At 44.1% G+C, this 17,500-nt stretch overlaps 1 protein-coding gene across 5 annotated transcripts in view; it reads right to left on the reverse strand.

The window, feature by feature from the left end:
* The window catches only part of fli1 (Fli-1 proto-oncogene, ETS transcription factor), a 19,872-nt gene extending 7,494 nt beyond the window's left edge, over positions 1 to 12,378 (reverse strand). Inside the window, exons 1-5 of one of the 5 annotated variants that reach the window (XM_056611663.1) lie at positions 12,183 to 12,378; positions 10,476 to 10,560; positions 2,487 to 2,698; positions 1,700 to 1,854; positions 577 to 780 (exon numbers count right to left, since the gene is read on the reverse strand). In XM_056611663.1, the coding sequence (XP_056467638.1) occupies positions 577 to 780; positions 1,700 to 1,854; positions 2,487 to 2,698; positions 10,476 to 10,514 (610 nt within the window). In that variant the 5' untranslated portion in view covers positions 10,515 to 10,560; positions 12,183 to 12,378. Of the gene's footprint in view, positions 1 to 576; positions 781 to 1,699; positions 1,855 to 2,486; positions 2,699 to 6,771; positions 6,953 to 7,085; positions 8,248 to 10,475; positions 10,561 to 12,182 lie in introns of those variants that run through there. The other 4 variants (XM_056611664.1, XM_056611665.1, XM_056611666.1 and 1 more) reach the window with 4 other exon arrangements.
* Between the last annotated feature and the right edge of the window lie 5,122 nt (positions 12,379 to 17,500).

Here is a 17,500-nt window from a genome sequence, read left to right on the forward strand (position 1 = left end):
TTGAGAATAAATTCCCCCTCCTGCCCAAGCTGAACACGCAAGCCCTAGTGTGGTTCCCCAGGCAATGCACCTGGGCTTCATCTTTCTGCGGACGTCGTGGAATAAGGCCCGGCAACGTGGAACTGAGAATAGAGTTGATGATTATCTTGAGGGGGGGAAAGAAGCCCTATTGCTTTCCATGGTGCCTCTGACAGCCAGGAGGCCATTTCAGAGACACTTTTGGTCTGGGTTTCCAGTAAAGTCAACTTTGTTTGTTTTTTATGGTAATTTCAATTTGCTGCAGTGACAACGAATGCGTGTCAAAATTGTGTTTCACTTGGCTCGGCGTTCCCTTACTTTCTCATCCCAGAGAAGAGTAAAACTCCAGCGTCTTTGCTCGTGTGGAGGACTCAAATTCTCAAACACAAAATGTGCCTGCAAACATCTGGATATCAAACGGCGCACACATGTCTTTCTCATTCTTCCTTTTTCCCCTTTGGACATTATTCTCCAAATCTAAGATAGGATTTTACATAATCCTTTTGAAGAAAGTTGATATTCCAGCACTGCACAATCAGGCGAGCATGGTATACTCACTTTCCCTGAGGTAATTGAGATGTGAGAGCAGCACTTCGGCGTTGTACATGGTGGTGAGTCTCAGGAAGTCCTCCTTGCTCATCTTGCACAGCTCTTTGCCGTCCGTGTTCTGAAACATGGCCGTGTCCATCTCCAGCAGCCCGTACTCCTTGATGGCCCACTCCAGCCACTGGCGAACATGGTCCTGAGACCATAATGATGGGTCTGGAGGAAAGTACCAAACACACAGAGAGAACGGAGCGAAGGAGAGAGTTTGGCTGTTATACTGCGTGGATACACGGGACATACTGTTTTATATCACAGCAGTGAAACACTGAGAAAGAGAGAGAGAGAGAGAGAGAGAGAGAGAGAGAGAGAGAGAGAGAGAGAGAGAGAGAGAGAGAGAGAGAGAGAGAGAGAGAGAGAGAGAGTGAGAGAAAGGTGGACAAATTGAAAACAGCACGATGTATCCGAAAACAGACGCGCTTTCAAGTAGTCGGGAATAATTCCTTGGTGTTTATTTTAAACAGATGGGTGAGATTTGAGCAGATCCCAACGATTCATATAGTGTCAGGTAAGCTGTCAGTTGTAGATGTGCTATTCTCAAATCCTTTCCTGTGACTGTCTTCACTAAACAATTCATGTTGGTTTATGTGGTAAACCCCTTCCAGACCTCTTCAAAACCTCTGAGACACATGTACAGGGAAAGGAATACATATGCAATGAAAATGATCGTTTAGACATACTTTATGGCTGGAGTACGATAAAATGCACTGCTGAATTCAATTTGTAAAGTAAACAGTCACCTTGCTTCCAGTGGTTGAGACATAAGGTTCATAGGGGGGAAGTTATAAGGTCAATGGTTTAGTGGCCTTATGCATAAGTGGGTTTTGATAGCCCTTTAAATGGAAACTGTGGCCATTGCTTCACATTATTTTACATAAAATGACTTATATTCCCTCCTTCTAGACGCATGTGCAGCCTCTTGTGGTTAAAGGTTTCACACAACTCCTAGTCAACCCTGGCATTAATAAGAAGACTTATTCATTAAAAACAACCAGTGTTGCATAAATTCTATGCTCAATATTTGAATATTTCATACAACATAACTGTCTTGTGTGAGGTAGTGTGATTGGCCCCTTACCGGCGGGAACAATGACCCTCCTCTCATTGGTCGTCATGTTGGGAGGCGGGGCGTTCTTCTCATCCATGTAGTTTCCGTAGTTCATCTGAGATATGTCATTGACCCCAACTAACTTATTGCATTTACCTACACTGCAGTCCACTGGGGACTCTCTGCTTCATCCACACACAAACATACACACAGACGCACACACACGGACACACACATACACACACAGAGGTGCGCACAGAAAGACAGCCAGACAGACACACACACACACACACACACACACACACACACAAAGGGTAAGTCAGCCATAGGACATTATTACGTGTTACAAAATATGGTTAAATCTAGCTTTGACCCAGCATCCTAGAACAGTGCTCAGATAGTGGTCATCACTATGAACAGGTATCAGGCCATTTAGAACAAAAATAATTTGGGCTAATTTTTTACTGCTAAGAAGGAGATTTGAATGTCTAAACATTCAGCAAACTTTTAACACAAAGCTTGTTGCATTAAAATAGAAAATAGGTTTCCTCTCTCAAAAATGAAGTCAATATATTTCCTCATAAAACAACAATCTATAACTATTAATTTCTTTATTATAGTACATTGCTAGTACATTGATTAGGATCATGGTTGATTATAGAACGACACTGAGGCCAGCAGCATATAATCAAAAACACTGACATATTACATATTATTCCTTAGGTAACTCAATATATACCCTCCTCTAATCCACCGCCTAATGAAAATACAAGAGAATATACAAGGCCAACAGAAGGCCGTAATGCAGGGCCATTACCTGGATCCATTCATGTGCTCATATTCCCGCTTGACGTTGACTCGGACTGGCTGGTTGATCCACTCTTGCTGCGGGGGCAAGGGGTTGATTTTGTGGGTCTGGCCATAGTCCTGTGTTCCAGATGCGGTCATGTCTGTCTTGGGGAGGGGGGCGGCAGCAGCGTACGGTGGCTCGAATAACGACTGGTCTTCACTCACCACTGATAGCGCCTCCTGTAAGCCACAAGGAGAGGCAGTTAGTGAGAAGTGAGAAGTAACACTGCTTTAATCAACACAATACCAGTGAAGAACTTCAAAAGCTTTGATGGGATTTTACATTATCCTATTAATCCCCGTACTGCGATCAAGTGAGCATATACCCACGTTACCCTGAGATTATTGAGATAAGAGGGCATTACTTCAGCAACAACCTTTTTGACGATTGCAACAGTAGAAATAGAGGGATGAATGAATGTGTATGAATAGAGGAATGGTGGCTTTATATGGCTTTATATTTCAGTTATACCTCAGGTTACACATTTCTGTCAACCTCTTGACCTAACAGGGCTCTTGAAAGCCTGTGATCTCAGAAACACCCGCTTTGGCACAGTGAGCTTGCAGCAGTTATGTGCAGTTATAGGTCCTATCGCAACCTGGCATCCTCAGTAGCTTCTGTATACAATGTGCAAGCCCATGTAGCAACAGTAGCTTCCTGTTGATGTTAGAATAACTAGAAGTCTCCGTCGTAAACATTATGACTAAGTGTTTTATGCCGACGGCCGTCCCCAATGGAATGGGGGTTCTCTCGCAGGTACATTCAAATATCAAAGGAAACCATATTAGTAAACAAATTGCCATAGCAATGGCTATCACGTATGGGTGTAATGGGAAATACGCACATGGGACTAGTAGGATAAGTCCAGTGAGTCACATATTTGCTCTCCTTATTATTGGTCTAGCCCCCTGATGCAAGCCTCCTGTCTTGTCTGGGTCCTCACCCTCATTCCTGTTGTTGTTGTTTCTTCTTCTTCCTTCAGAAACAGCTGAAACCTCAACAGAAGCTCTCAGCCCCATATAGCTGTGGTGACCCCTCAGCTGGACTAATGTACGTTTATTAAAGAAAACAAACGCAGGGACGCAGGGCTTGCCTTGACGCTCTGTTTTTACCACGCGCTGCTGATCTAGTGTCTTGCGAGCAAAGCCCTGTGTTAGGTAGATTCCCCTCAGTTGAATGTGTATATATCTCCTGCTGTGAGTTTGCACCACCACCACCACCAACGCCCCAATCATTTCAAAACTGGGTCAAACTGTGGCTGTTAGGCCTGCTTTGCCCTGAGAGCCTGTGGAATTTAATGATGCAAACAATGCAATCGTTAGTTTTGCATTTAAAAACTAATTTGTAACTTCTTGAGACTAAGGTCACAAACACTAAAAGCAACAGATCTTACATGCAATGCAATCGTGAATTTTGCATTGTAAAACTTATTTGTTACTTCACGAGACTAATGTCACAAACCCTAAAAGCATCAAATCTTCCATGCAATGTCATCTTGAGTTTTGCATTGTAAAACTAAACACAAACACTAAAAGCAACAAATCTCCCTTCCTCTGCAATCCTACAGCGATAGGTTGATGTTAAATTTGATACATCCCTTCTTGATATGAAATGTTCTGCAGGCATACTTTGTACAGAGACGCATGTCATTCCTAATTATTTAATTGGTGTGTTGTGTTATAGGACAGATGTTATCGAGATTTGAGTGCTGGAGAAACAGTGCCAGATCGGTGGTAGCAAAATGGCGCCCTCTTTTGAAATGCTGTCATCCCGCAGTTAGAATTGTTTTCATAGCAAGGTATTATTAACTGGGTAGCATAGAAAAAAACAACATGATTGTTTTACACAATATGCTGTTTCTCACAGTGGTTTAGTTGATGTTTAGATGTAAATGTCTTAAGATTCTGAAAGATTTGACGGATGATACCTAGATGGATTTTCCTTCTGGAAATCATACAAGAAAAACTAAAAATGTATGTCTTAGTATACATATACATACATTTTAAATCATTCAATGGTTTTGGGATAAAGCCTTCATCCCCAGATGTGTTCATAAACAAGACGTGATTGGCAAAACATTCTCAGACAGTTTCAAACTATTTCCAGTCAGTCAAAAAGGAAAAAGCAACAGATATCAGTGAATTTGTTCATATCCAGAGCAATGTACCAATGTAGCCAATGAGATAAATGTCAGTTATTGTGGCCCACTCTATAAACAAAGTAGCCAAAACCACGACAACGCCAACGGCCTAGCCAGAATTAGACGTGCCAGTGATTTAGATCAGTATAGGGCCCTGCATGGATACACGCAGCGCTGCTATCTGACTAGCCCACACCAGCTAGCCTGTGGATGATAACGTTTGGAGCAGTAACTTACTGCAGCACGATAAGACTGACCCAAGCTATTGTGGATGTTGCGCGTGTTAATTCATAATGACTTTATCGGCCCCCACTGTTCTCATTCCAGACCCATGTGTTTATTGAGATTATGAAATGTCTTTAAAAATAGGAATTTTTGAAGAGTGAGCTGTCTCGTGAAAATGTGGTATGTTTTCATCTGGTATCTGAGGGGAACACATGGAAGATAACAGATATGTTTTTAAGACAATGAGGCGAACGGATCGGGCCTAATAATACATTTGTATACTGTAGCCTAATACTGAGTGTCCTCATGATCTGTTTTGCTGGCCCCATACACCTGCCTCTAATATAACGTATATATTCGGTATTCTGGCTCTACAAAGCCTCCCCCCAAATGAGTCAAAACCAACTGGAAAATAACTCAACATCCAGATTGCACGTGCCGCTGTTTGGCGTACACGCACACACACGCACACACACACACACACACACACACACACAGACACACACACACACACACACACACACACACACACACACACACACACACACACACACACACACACACACACACACACACACACATACATTTCAACACGCACACATACACACACGTACACACACACAGCCATATCTCAGGAGCTTGTGTGTGTGTGTGCCGGGGGGGGGGGCATTCCTGTCTTTTGTTTAAGGTGGAAAAGGAAACCTGTCAGGAAAAGATTGCATGAAACAGGAAACTCTCATGGCTTGGAAGCATATCCTTTGCATGAGTGAGTCAGAATACTGTTAGCAGGCCGGACCGCAAGGAAACATAATTGATTGTGATGCAATAACTTTGCAACACACATATTAGAGGCTAAGCTATAGATGTGGCCTTAAGAACAGTCCGTACCAACCGATCATCCTCCTAATTGATCAACAATGAGCGCGTTAGAATGGACTGGAGCCTGCCATTTATGTGTCTAGCCCACGTTTACACTCTTCCAAACCTTACACCACACCCAGTCACCACAAACCCGCTACTTTATTTTCCAAAAGAAAACAAGCACCCTCATTTAAAGAAGAAAAAAAACAGCAACAAAATCACCTGAATGCATATGTTGCACTGTTCCTAGTGAACTGGAAGCCATAGGCTGCAATCGAGGCATGATAATATATAAACAAATAAGGAATTGCCATTCAACATCTGGTGTCTCCAGCCATCATCTGGAATTTCACTGTCGGGGACAGTAGCCAGTGATAATGCGGACCAGCATTCTTCCTTTCCAATGCACCGTTTCCAAATAGTTGAGCAACTCTCTCTAACTGTCTGCCAAGGTATGATTGTCAATCTGTGGTCGTTTCGTGTCGCAAATTATAGTTACGGGACTTCTGGTATATAAGGTTTCAAAATAGACTGTCAAAACAACCTTGTGAAATCACTGTTTGTCTTGGATATAAGAATATAACACCTAGGGGCAAGAAAGCGAGCATTTAGCTTCATTTCTTTTCTCTTTTTTTTTATTCTTCAACTACACCGTTTGTTTTGTTGAGCAACGACCTGGAGACGGCCCGCCGACTGGAGCACAGCACACGCCGCTGAAGCTCAACATACAAACACACACACACACACACACACACACACACACACACACACACACACACACACACACACACACACACACACACACACACACACACACACACACACACACACACACACACACACACACCACTGGAACGAGTCGTGGGATCTAACGGTACCACGAGCCTCATCCAGCAGCCGCACTCGTTCGTCCTCTCACATCCCGTAATCTAAAAACAAAATAAAATAATCGCACTGGTACCCTTCCTGCGTCAAGGAGTCACTTTGCGTTTAGGACAAATCGTATTGTTTGAGCCCAAAATATACCCGCTCCGGTGTAGACGCGCGTAATGGTGCGCTATAGGGTCCCGGAGTCCGAAGCGAGGCTGAATAATCCGAAATCAGTTGCGGTCCCTTCTCAAAAAAGAAAGTACGGCTACAAATTGTTGTCGAGCAAAAAAACAGTAAAGAATAGCAAATGTGAGAGAGTCCATCTATCCCTTCTTCGACAAACCGTTAAAAGCCGCTAGTTTCCCTCAGTTTGGAGCCTCGCTCTCAGACACAGGATCCGTGCGAAGAGGAGGCGCAACTCCAAAAAGCATTCTCTCATAAACTCCTACTGCTCCGTTCTCCAGCCTTACCTTAATAGTTCCGTCCATTTTGCGCAATTTTCAGTGGACCCCGACAATATTCCATACATGACACACTCCTGCATTAATCCCAGTCCCCGGTATGTCGCGCAGAGAAAGAGACAGTTTACCGGATGGTTTTTTTTTCCTTCTAAATTTGGGAAGTGAAGTCACCGCTGTGGAGAAGGAAGCTGTGTGTCACTGAAAGCCCTGCCTTCACCACGGCGGCACCCACCAGCAGGATACTGTCCCGCAGAGATAAGACGGGAAAAACAATTGCGCACCCAGCTTCACTGTTTTGTTTTTCCTCGGAAATATTTACAGGATGGCTGGCTGCGTTGTGCAGAAACGCATTGATGCAGCCCGCTGTGCTGCCTGTGTGTTGTGCTCCTTTTTCTTTTTTTTCTTTTTAACTTGAGCTGTTTCTTTGGCAGGAGTGTGTGGTGCTGTGGAGATTGTTCACTCCACGTATTCTAACACGAGATGAATGCGCTCTATTGATGCGCATCTAGCTGCGGCCGGACACTTTAGTTAGGCCCGCTTTGAGCGTGATGCTCACGCCTGCCTGTAGGCTATCTTTGACCATGCCTTTATCCGCAATGCAAGCTTTTTTTTCATTTATTCTCATCCGGTACAAAACATTTCTGCAATTTATTTTTCCGGAAAAGGCTATAACTTGTCCTTTTAAAAGGTGAATCAATGTTTATCGCAATTAACCTAAGAATAGATTATTTTATGATATTTATGATATTTTTCGTTTGTTATAGTGCTAACTCGAACCCATTACGTTTATTCAGACATCATTAATAGCCTACAATGGCATTCCTCCCATAACCGCACTGTGTGCAGAGGTCTGCTCTCCACGTGTGAGTACGCGGTCTGCCACTGGTCAGAATGAACGCTAGGCCTCTTTATAGGACTGCGGTGCTGTTGAAAGTGAACATCATGTTGTTACTTTTCTAAGGCTTCACTGCTCTCGTTGTTGGTGTTGTTTTGGTTCTTATTTTTTGCTGTAGGCCTTGCGTGTCGTGCCGCAGATTGTCCAACCACACAGCCTACATCTAATGAGCAGCAGTAGGTCTAATACTACTGGGGGGGAACAAAACCCCAACCCATACCTACTGCATTTCTCCTTATCCACCGCCACACCAAATTGCCCTCATCAATTCAAGCACAATTTCTGCAGCCCTAATGTCGGACATGGAGCCAGCCCTGAACGGGACCAGACCGGTGGGATTGTGCCTGGGGGGGGGGGGGGGGGGGGCTCGGAGTGGCCAAACAGAAACTGCGCCAGAACGACTGACAGCCGGGCCGACCTGTCTGCTCTCGACTTGGGAGTCTTGTGGGGGCAGAGCCCCCCCGAGACCACCACATCTGGATCCTGCTAGGGGTCAAGGCTTCTCCTGCCTGAGGCCAGTGCAGCTTCATGTAATTAAGGGAGACACCTTGTTTAACTCTTTAGTGGCCGTTTCTCTTTTTACAAAGGCCTTCTTTGGCATTCCAGGTTATTTCTGCTGTTAATTATTAATGAATGCAGGTATTGCATTAATACACTTTAGTCCACAGGAGATCCGGTTTTTAAGATTTTCTTTTAGATAGTTAGAAGTTCAGTAGCCAGACATGTAGGCCTACCCTTTAATAAAATGAAACCATTTAATTAAAAATAGATTGCGTAGGCCTAAATAACAACGTCCGATTGTTGGAATACTAAAATAAAGCCCAGGGAAACAGACATACAATATATATGTATGATATACAATGACCATCATGAAGAGGCCTGAAACAAACATTGTGGAAGGCCAATAAACAGATGCAAGTCGGTTTACACAGCAGACCACAACCCATCTGGCTCGCAACTGGAACTAGACAGACAGACATGTATTCTTATTCCTCTAGCCAGTAGCTCCTCATCTAGTACGGGACAACAGGCCAGAAGTGGGCGGGAAGCAGTGAGGTTAGGATAAGCAGCGTTTTAATAGTGGTGTGTCCACCCTCTCTGATACATAGCCTATAGAGCTGCCAATCAACTCACCAACTGGGTAAAGTTGTCCAAATTGGCCCGTTTATTTTTTAATTAATTGAAAAGTCATTCTACTTTGGCTGATTCTCAAATAAAACATACAGAAATTTTTTTATTGAATAACGAATATCAAATCGTTGTTTTTTTTCATACAGATGAAATAAGCTGGTCTCTCTCTTTCTTGCAGCAAAGGACAGCCGACCCGGGCACAGTCTGCTGCGTGTATGAGCAAAAACTGTTTCAGCCCTTGCTTCAGGCCATAATTAATTTGAGATTTATTTTTATTGGAAAGCTCCCGTCTCGTCTAGCCTTAAACAAACAAAACCGATGCTAGAGCGATTGGCTTGAATGAAAAGTAGGCTATTCCTTATTATTTCTATTGAGGCGTGCCACATTCTGGCCAATATTGCTCATAACTTGAAACTGTTGAACCTGCAGGTTCAATAAGTCCTTTGGCATGAAATACAATTCCATTTATATTTTATTTTGTGTGTGCCTCATGAAATAGCACATAGCATTCTTATTTATAAACAAAGAATGCAGTTGCATTTACAGGAGTCACTAAAAAAGTAGTTGGAGTCTCACTACATAAGGTTTCTCATTCATCAACCTGGGCTTAAGGAGAATAAAGACTCGTTTCAAAGCATATTTTCTCCTAAAACATTCTTGATATTCAACTCTCGTGAAACAAATCAGGAATTGTCCATCGTCCAGGCTATATTCCTACCCCTTGCTGAAACTTCTTTCTGCAATGGCACACATTCTTGTATGAAAAGACCCCTTATGCAAAAAAAGGGGAATAAGTCGTCAAAACATAACAAGTCCCCCTTGGAAAAACGGCGATTGTGCAGATATAAATGACCTGGGCCAATAACGAATGTCTCGCCGCAGGACAATGAGCCATTTTATTGAGAGACTGAAGTCTGCATCAATAGATGGGGGTTTGAGGTTGCTAATGCAATAACACAGTTGCATTAACAGGTCACAAGTACAATATGCTGGTGAGATTCACCGAGGTTTGGGTTTTATTGTTAAAACCAGGGCAGTTTTGTAACTTTATGCCTATAGGCGTCATGGTGGCATGTCGCACGTATGTGATATGCCTTTTGTTAAAATGTGTCACATTAGGCTTGGTGTGAAACGATGACAACAATGCAGTCTATGCCAAATGCCGATCTGCAGATATGTCTTTGAAATTGTGTTCGATCATGACCATCATTTATAAAGTTGGATCTGGATCAAGAAAAACTCCAGGTGGCCCGAATCTGGAGCCTACAAGCTGAAGAGCTTTTCTTTGTTCAAAAACAGCACAACAATAAAAAAAAGATCCCAGTCTGATCCCAATAGTAGGCTACCTGGTGGAATGGACGTTGATATCTTACCTTGACGTAAGACGACGTGTCGGGCACAGTCTGAAACATATTCCCTTGGCAGGCAGGCCCAAGTGCGCACCGTGTTCCGTGGGCCCTGCGGATAAAGAGCGCGTTGAACGACCATTAAAACCCTCTCAGTTCTGCTGCCAGGCGCATTTAGTGCAGCTAAATTGTGTCCAACCATAAGCAATTTTATGTTTCCACTCATTTCCAAACGTAGAATTTGTGAGTTAGGCTGAAATTGTAAAAGTCACATTGAACTTTCTGTTGTTTGTTGAAATCAATTATTTCGTTTTCTTTTTCGCTCAGAAAAAAAAAGAAAAAAAAGATATATAGATATAATAACATTCACTCTATATAAGAACAAACAGGGTATGTCAATGTAAACAACGGGGAGGGAAACAGCTTCCATGTACACGTCTCATAGTCTCTATTTTTCCTGCACGTGATTCCCCTTTATATATTGTTTCCGACCACATGGTATTCGACAATAGTAGCCTATTTCTAAAATGCTCTGCTGTGTATCAGTGGGCCTTCATGGCACTAAAGTATGGTAACGGATGAATAACAACCCGCCCCACAGGCAACACGGCTGTTCCATCCCCACCCCCATCTCGTTCTGCTCTCCAACTTGCCACATATTGAAGCACTTTTCGCTTTAATAAGTGCAGCTTACAAAGTCTGGGGTGAAAGGGCACTTCGAGGACGGTGTCTTTAGCCATTCCCATGTGCAATTATCAAGAAGGCTGCAACACAACAACTACGGATCCAAATAATTGGGGAGGTTGACTGTAGTCTGAAGTAAAGGAAAGTGTTATTTCCTGCATATGATAACATTGATTTATTGGGTGACATGGGACATGTAAATGACTTATATAATGTGTGATTTTAAAATAAAAGGACTGATAGGTCTCAAATGAGACCTTCGCAATAGTAGCCTATATGTTTTCGTCCTTATAAGGAGGTTAGAAGGCGTGGGATGTATACACGTATAAGGGGCCACTGTTTCTTCTTCTTCATCGACATCATCATCTTCTTCATCTTCCTCTGTCTTTTCGGCTCCTGAAGGCTAACGCTAGGCTCGCCTCATAAAGTTTCCCAAATGCATCCAATTTCCAAACGGTAAAGGAGCATAGGATTCCGCATCTGCAGCCAATTAGAGGCTCGCGGCTCGGAGGGCTGTTGAATAACGGCGCGGACCTTCCTCCGAGACAGCCCGTGGGCCGGGTGCCTCTAGTGTTACATTCTAGCCTGCCTTACCTTGCACGACGACAAGCGCTGCTCTGCATCACGATTGAGACTCAGAGCCATTCAGACTCATCTAAATATGACCCCCCCCCCCCAACCCCCATATCGAAACTCTATGCTATGAGTCCAATATGCAAACCGCGATTGTAATAGTGCAGCAATATTTTATTTTATTAAGGGTTTGCCTATAGATAGGCCTAAAAATAAAAGTCTGAACATTGAATTTCCTATTAAACGGATATCATTTCAAATCAAACGCTGTTTGAAGTGAAGACTGAATAGAGCGAACTCCTCAAATCAGGTTTCGTGATCGGTTAAAAAAAGAATGCAACTATGCAAGTTTAACAACAACCCACGCAGCGTAAAATAAATTGGAAAGCATTTATTAGAATCATGCATGCATGATCCACGTGTTTGGTTACGGGCTGCAGAGAAACTGACATTTCTACGGTGCTTTTCCTTACTCACCTGTCGATATTGTCGCGGCCGTTTGTCTTCTCCGATTTAATTATTCCTCCGAACTAATATAAGTAGTTCCGTTACAACAAAAAGTCGTTTCCAATGATGACAGTGAGTTATTTTGGACGGGCGAAAGGGAGCGAAGGGTGCATGAATGGATATATTACTTAGAAGGCGACCATGCGGCAGCCAATGAGGAGGAAGAACCAGCCTCCTCTGCTGCAGCCGAGTTCATCGGACCGTGACAGGACAGAAGATGTTAACGCGCTGTAAAAGCGCAACGTCCCAAACTTTAACTATCATCTCTGACACCATATCGACGCAACGTTTTTTATTTTATTCTGTTTGAACCGTTTCCAGATTTCCAAGTTTTGCTTTGCAGAACAATCAATAAATTACACCTGTTTTTGCAAGCTTAACGAATCAAACAAACACTTAACATTTAACCTCATGGTAGAAACCTTTTCACCTGCACTTGATGTTATTTTACATTAGGCCTACATAAAATATTAAAAATAGGCTTAGGCTGCTACATTTCACAATAATATCTTTCTCATATTTTTTTATATCTTTTTTATTTAATATTGTATGTATATATTTATTTGATCATCATCAGCACCAACCCATCACATTACTGTGACATCTCGTCCGACTACATCTATCCACAGTTACGCAGCAGCTTAGAAAAGTGCGCTCCATGGCCCCGTGACACAGACACGCGACTCCACCGACCGTCTTTCCTGTATAGTTGACCTGACTCTGTTCACTAACTTAATTTCCTTCACATTGCCCTCATCTTGCACTTTACGGACCAACAGAAAGGGTTTGAGGGCAATTTCGTTTCAAGCAAACTCACCCGACCATTGCACTTTATAGCTGCGACTGTGACTTTCTTTTCTCACACTGCCATTCCGAGTGAAGCAAGGAATGTGTCAGCCAAAGAGGGAAGTGCTTTTCAACTGTTAAAAACATTTCTGAAATTGAGGAAAAAAAATGTCAGTGTGCTATTGGCACCTGTGGCATATACCCACACAGGTTCACATGACTCCGATATCAGGGTGCTTTGTTTGTTGCAATATTTCCTAATGCGAGCGTGAGCGACAACAGTGATGGTGTGTTCCCAGCATGACACAATGGACGGAAATCTCAACATCCGCTTTACTGAAAAACGGCATCCACACAGGCCTGCTGCCGGGTTGCCTCCCCCAGGATCTGTGTAAGACATTGTTTTGTTGACACGTTTAAACAGCAACTGTGGCTACTGAAAAATCAAAACAATGAAAAACGACTTGTTGTATATAGCAGCACAGCATGACGAACCAGACACAATAAAAGTCAAGTGGGAGACTTCTTCTTCTTCTTCTTCTTCTTCTTCTTCTTCTTCTTCTTCTTCTTCTTCTTCTTCTTCTTCTTCTTCTTCTTCTCCTTCTACTGCTTCTTCTTCTTCTTCTTCTTCTTCTTCTTCTTCTTCTTCTTCTTCTTCTTCTTCTTCTTCTTCTTCTTCTTCTTCTTCTTCTTCTTCTTCTTCTTCTTCTTCTTCTTCTTCTTCTTCTTCTTCTTCTTCTTCTTCTTCTCGGTATCTAGAGTTTTTCAGTGAGTGGTAACTTAATGACTTATAATTTTGATTTTTTGTTTGCCAAAGGAGGCCTTACGGAGACTTAGGTGGAACGATACCTGGAAAAAATCACTTGGATTAATATTCTTCAAGCCATAAATGTGCTGGGCCATCGTGTGGGAGGACCATGGGACAATACCAGAAACTGTCAAGAAAATTGTAAATTACAGAAAGGAATGCTAAAATTACAGTTATTTTCCCTTCCTTTTGGCATTAATTGCCTTATCCTTTGTTGCAATGCAGACTTAACACAGGAAAAGTATAAGCTTTTCAGCCGTCTACTCTATGCAGAATACATCAGTTTACTGGCAGTCTTTCTTCACTGGTATATTACCATTTTAGAGCTCTACGTCCACTCTGGGGAATACACACACACAGACCCACGTATACACACATACACACATACACACACGCACCGATACACACACTCACAAAACACACATGCAGACAAACACACACGCACATAGCTTGTGCATGTGGCGCGACGTGGGCAACCTACAGACGGGTGTGATTACATCGACTTGAGTAAATGAAGCTCCTTACTCTGAGCAGTAATGACTTATTTATTTAGTCAAAGGGTCTACCAAGAGAGATGATCTGCAGAAGATTGGTTCCATTCCAACCCCCCTACCCTCGCTCCCCCCCCCCCCCTCTCTCTCTCTCTCTCTCTCTCTCTCTCTCTCTCTCTCTCTCTCTCTCTCTCTCTCTCTCTCTCTCTCTCTCACTCCCTCTGTCTCTCTTTTCCTGTGTCCTCAGGGAGAAAGATAGAGAGAGAGAGAGAGAGAGAGAGAGAGAGAGAAAGAGAGAGAGAGTTATCTAGAGTGTGGCACCAGGGCGAGACAGGATAGAATGTCAAAGCCGCTCACGACAGAACCCTGGCGATCAAGGCGTAATGAGAAACATTATGCATGTACTTGATATACTTTTGGGAGGAACGCAGTGGAGTGCGGTCCCATGCAAGTTTATTTTTTTGTTATTTCTATTTTTTCCACACATTGAGTGATGTCTGAAAGGCTGATAGGGAGAGGGGGGGTGGGGGGGGGGAGATGAGGAGAGGCCAAATAAACATAGGAAGTCTCAAAGCTCATTCTGGGGACATTTCGTCTTTGAACCACACGATACCAACAATAACCGTGTACACACATTACATAAACATTATATATGCTGTTGTGTGAGTTCACGGAGGGTGTATGTGTGTGTGTGTCTGGTATGTGTGTGTGTGTGTGTGTGTCTGTGTGTGTGTGTCTGTTTGCATGTGCATGTGCTTAACAGAGGCCAGGAGGTGAGGCTCGCTTCGTCGGCACTCGCCAAGTCGTGGGCCCTTTTCTGTTTCGCTTCACCCGCAACAAGGAGCCCCGACACCACAAGCGGCCCGGGAACCACGGCGCACACCTCAGTATGTGAGCTAGTAAACGTCCGCATCGGCCTCCCGTCGAAGGCAGCCCACACAGTGTGCAGACAGCAGGCCTCTTGTGTGTCACAATCATTAGCAGGGGGAGAGGGGTGTGGGGGGTGTGGGGGGGGGGGGGGGATGTATTAAATTAAAACAAGACATTTGTTTTTATGAGCCAGCCCATTTATGAAGGTAATAGCATCCCCCTGTAAATGAAGGCCCCCCCTGCAGTCCGTGCCACCTGATGTTGTGTTTCCATACACTCATCAGGTTCCAGAGCAGCGCAGTGGGCTGATAAGTCCACGACGTGACCTCATCCAGGCCCGGCTGCGGCACGCGGGCCCCGGAGGTACGGCTCAGACGACCAGGGTGGCTCGGGAGACACGGAGCGGCTGAGCTGGAAGTTTGGGGGAACACCACATGTGGTGCTGAGACAAAACGCATGGTCTCATTACCCACAATATGTTCTGGTATGTGCTTCATCAAATGCACTGTGTTGTATTGTGTGTGTCTGTGTGTGTGTGTGTGTGTGTGTGTGTGTGTGTGTGTGTGTGTGTGTGTGTGTGTGTGTGTGTGTGTGTGTGTGTGTGTGTGTGTGTGAGAGAGTAAGTAAAAGAGATCTGGAGAGTGCACGTATGTCTGCATAAATTTAACACACACACACACACGCACACACATACACACACACACACATACACACACGCATGCACACACAAGCACACACACACACACACACACACACACACACACACACACACACACACACACACACACACACACACACACACACACACACACACACACACACACACACACACACACACACACACACACACACACTCATGGGACTGATAAGTGTATGCACACACACCAATTGCCTCTGTCTCTCGCTACACGCATTTCGAAGCCCAACACGGTGGGTTCCTATTTCCTCTGACATATAAATTGATTCCCTGACCACAATCCCCTAAAACAGTTTAATAGGTGGGACGCAGTGCATGGCCTGCGGGTTTCCATGTCAATCCAGTGGTAACGCAGAGACACACCCAGACATCCAGACCAGACATCACATGGGAACCCGAGGTGCTCACCTCACACGTTAAATCAATTCCAACCCGCCCGGGGTTCCATGCGTGCGCCAACAACAAGCAGCTGAAAAAAATACTGTTCAAGAAAAACCACTACCTCTAGAACTGACTACTTCGGCGGAAAAAAAACACGCAGAACGCGAACAAGATCTGGTGCATGGGAGGCCGGGAAAATAGTGCCATTTAGAAAACCTAAATCATCCCCCTGAACTATAAATCTAGTGACCGCTCATCATTCAGCAGCGTTTTAAAAAGCCCTTAAAGAAAAACACTGGGTGAAATGAATATGCTGTCACCTCTCATTTGGGTCTGGCCCACTGGCTCTATAAGAACAGTGTTGTTCCCTGGAAAGGACTGCTAGCTCAGGCTAGGCTCTCAGGTTTAGGGTTTACCCCCGTCCCTGCATTCTCAAGGCTTTCACTTTGAGGCCCACTTCTTCCTCCATCCCCCCATGTCTGACAGGCTGAACTCGATGTGGGCTCCTCAGCAGACTGTGAAAATCATTCATCTGTGCCTTCAGACGGTCAAATCTGGATCCAATAAAGAGGGACTGCCTATTGATCGTGTTCAGGGGAGAGAGAGAGAGAGAGAGAGGGAGAGAGAGAGAGAGAGAGAGAGAGAGAGAGAGAGAGAGAGAGAGAGAGAGAGAGAGAGATGGAGAGATGGGGAGAGAGAAAGAGAAAGAGAGAGAGAGAGAGAGAGAGAGAGAGAGAGAGAGAGAGAGAGAGAGAGAGAGAGAGAGAGAGAGAGAGAGAGAGAGAGAGAGAGAGAGAGAGAGAGAGAGGAAGAGAGAGAGAATGAGAAGGCAGGCAACTGTGACCACTAGAGGGCTCTCTGGTCCACGCCTGGAGCAGTTTAGTGTGTTTAAAGACCAGAGGAATCCTGGTGGTGAACAAAGACCTTCCACAATTCTTCCTTCTCTCTGTCCAATAGACATGCTGCTGCTGCTGCTGATGATGATGATGAATTTTGCCCTGGCACGCTAATTATTGTTCCAGGCAAAACTTGCTCAACTCACTCATCTTTTTTTTTTATAAATAGAGTGACTGTATGTGGGCTCAAGGGCAGCGGTGGCTGCTGTGATTGTACCACCTCAAGAACATCCTTAAGCTCTGCTCAAAAATAACCCTTCCGCTCTTTAGAAATTACTTCTTGTGCTCCTGGGATGGGCGAGATAAGAGTGTTTGTTTCCTACTTTGACACCGTTTGAAGTGCGCAGACGTAGGCCCAC

This window comes from Gadus chalcogrammus, chromosome 16 (genome assembly GCF_026213295.1).
Source record: "Gadus chalcogrammus isolate NIFS_2021 chromosome 16, NIFS_Gcha_1.0, whole genome shotgun sequence".
In the NCBI taxonomy this organism is placed as follows: Eukaryota; Metazoa; Chordata; class Actinopteri; order Gadiformes; family Gadidae; genus Gadus; species Gadus chalcogrammus.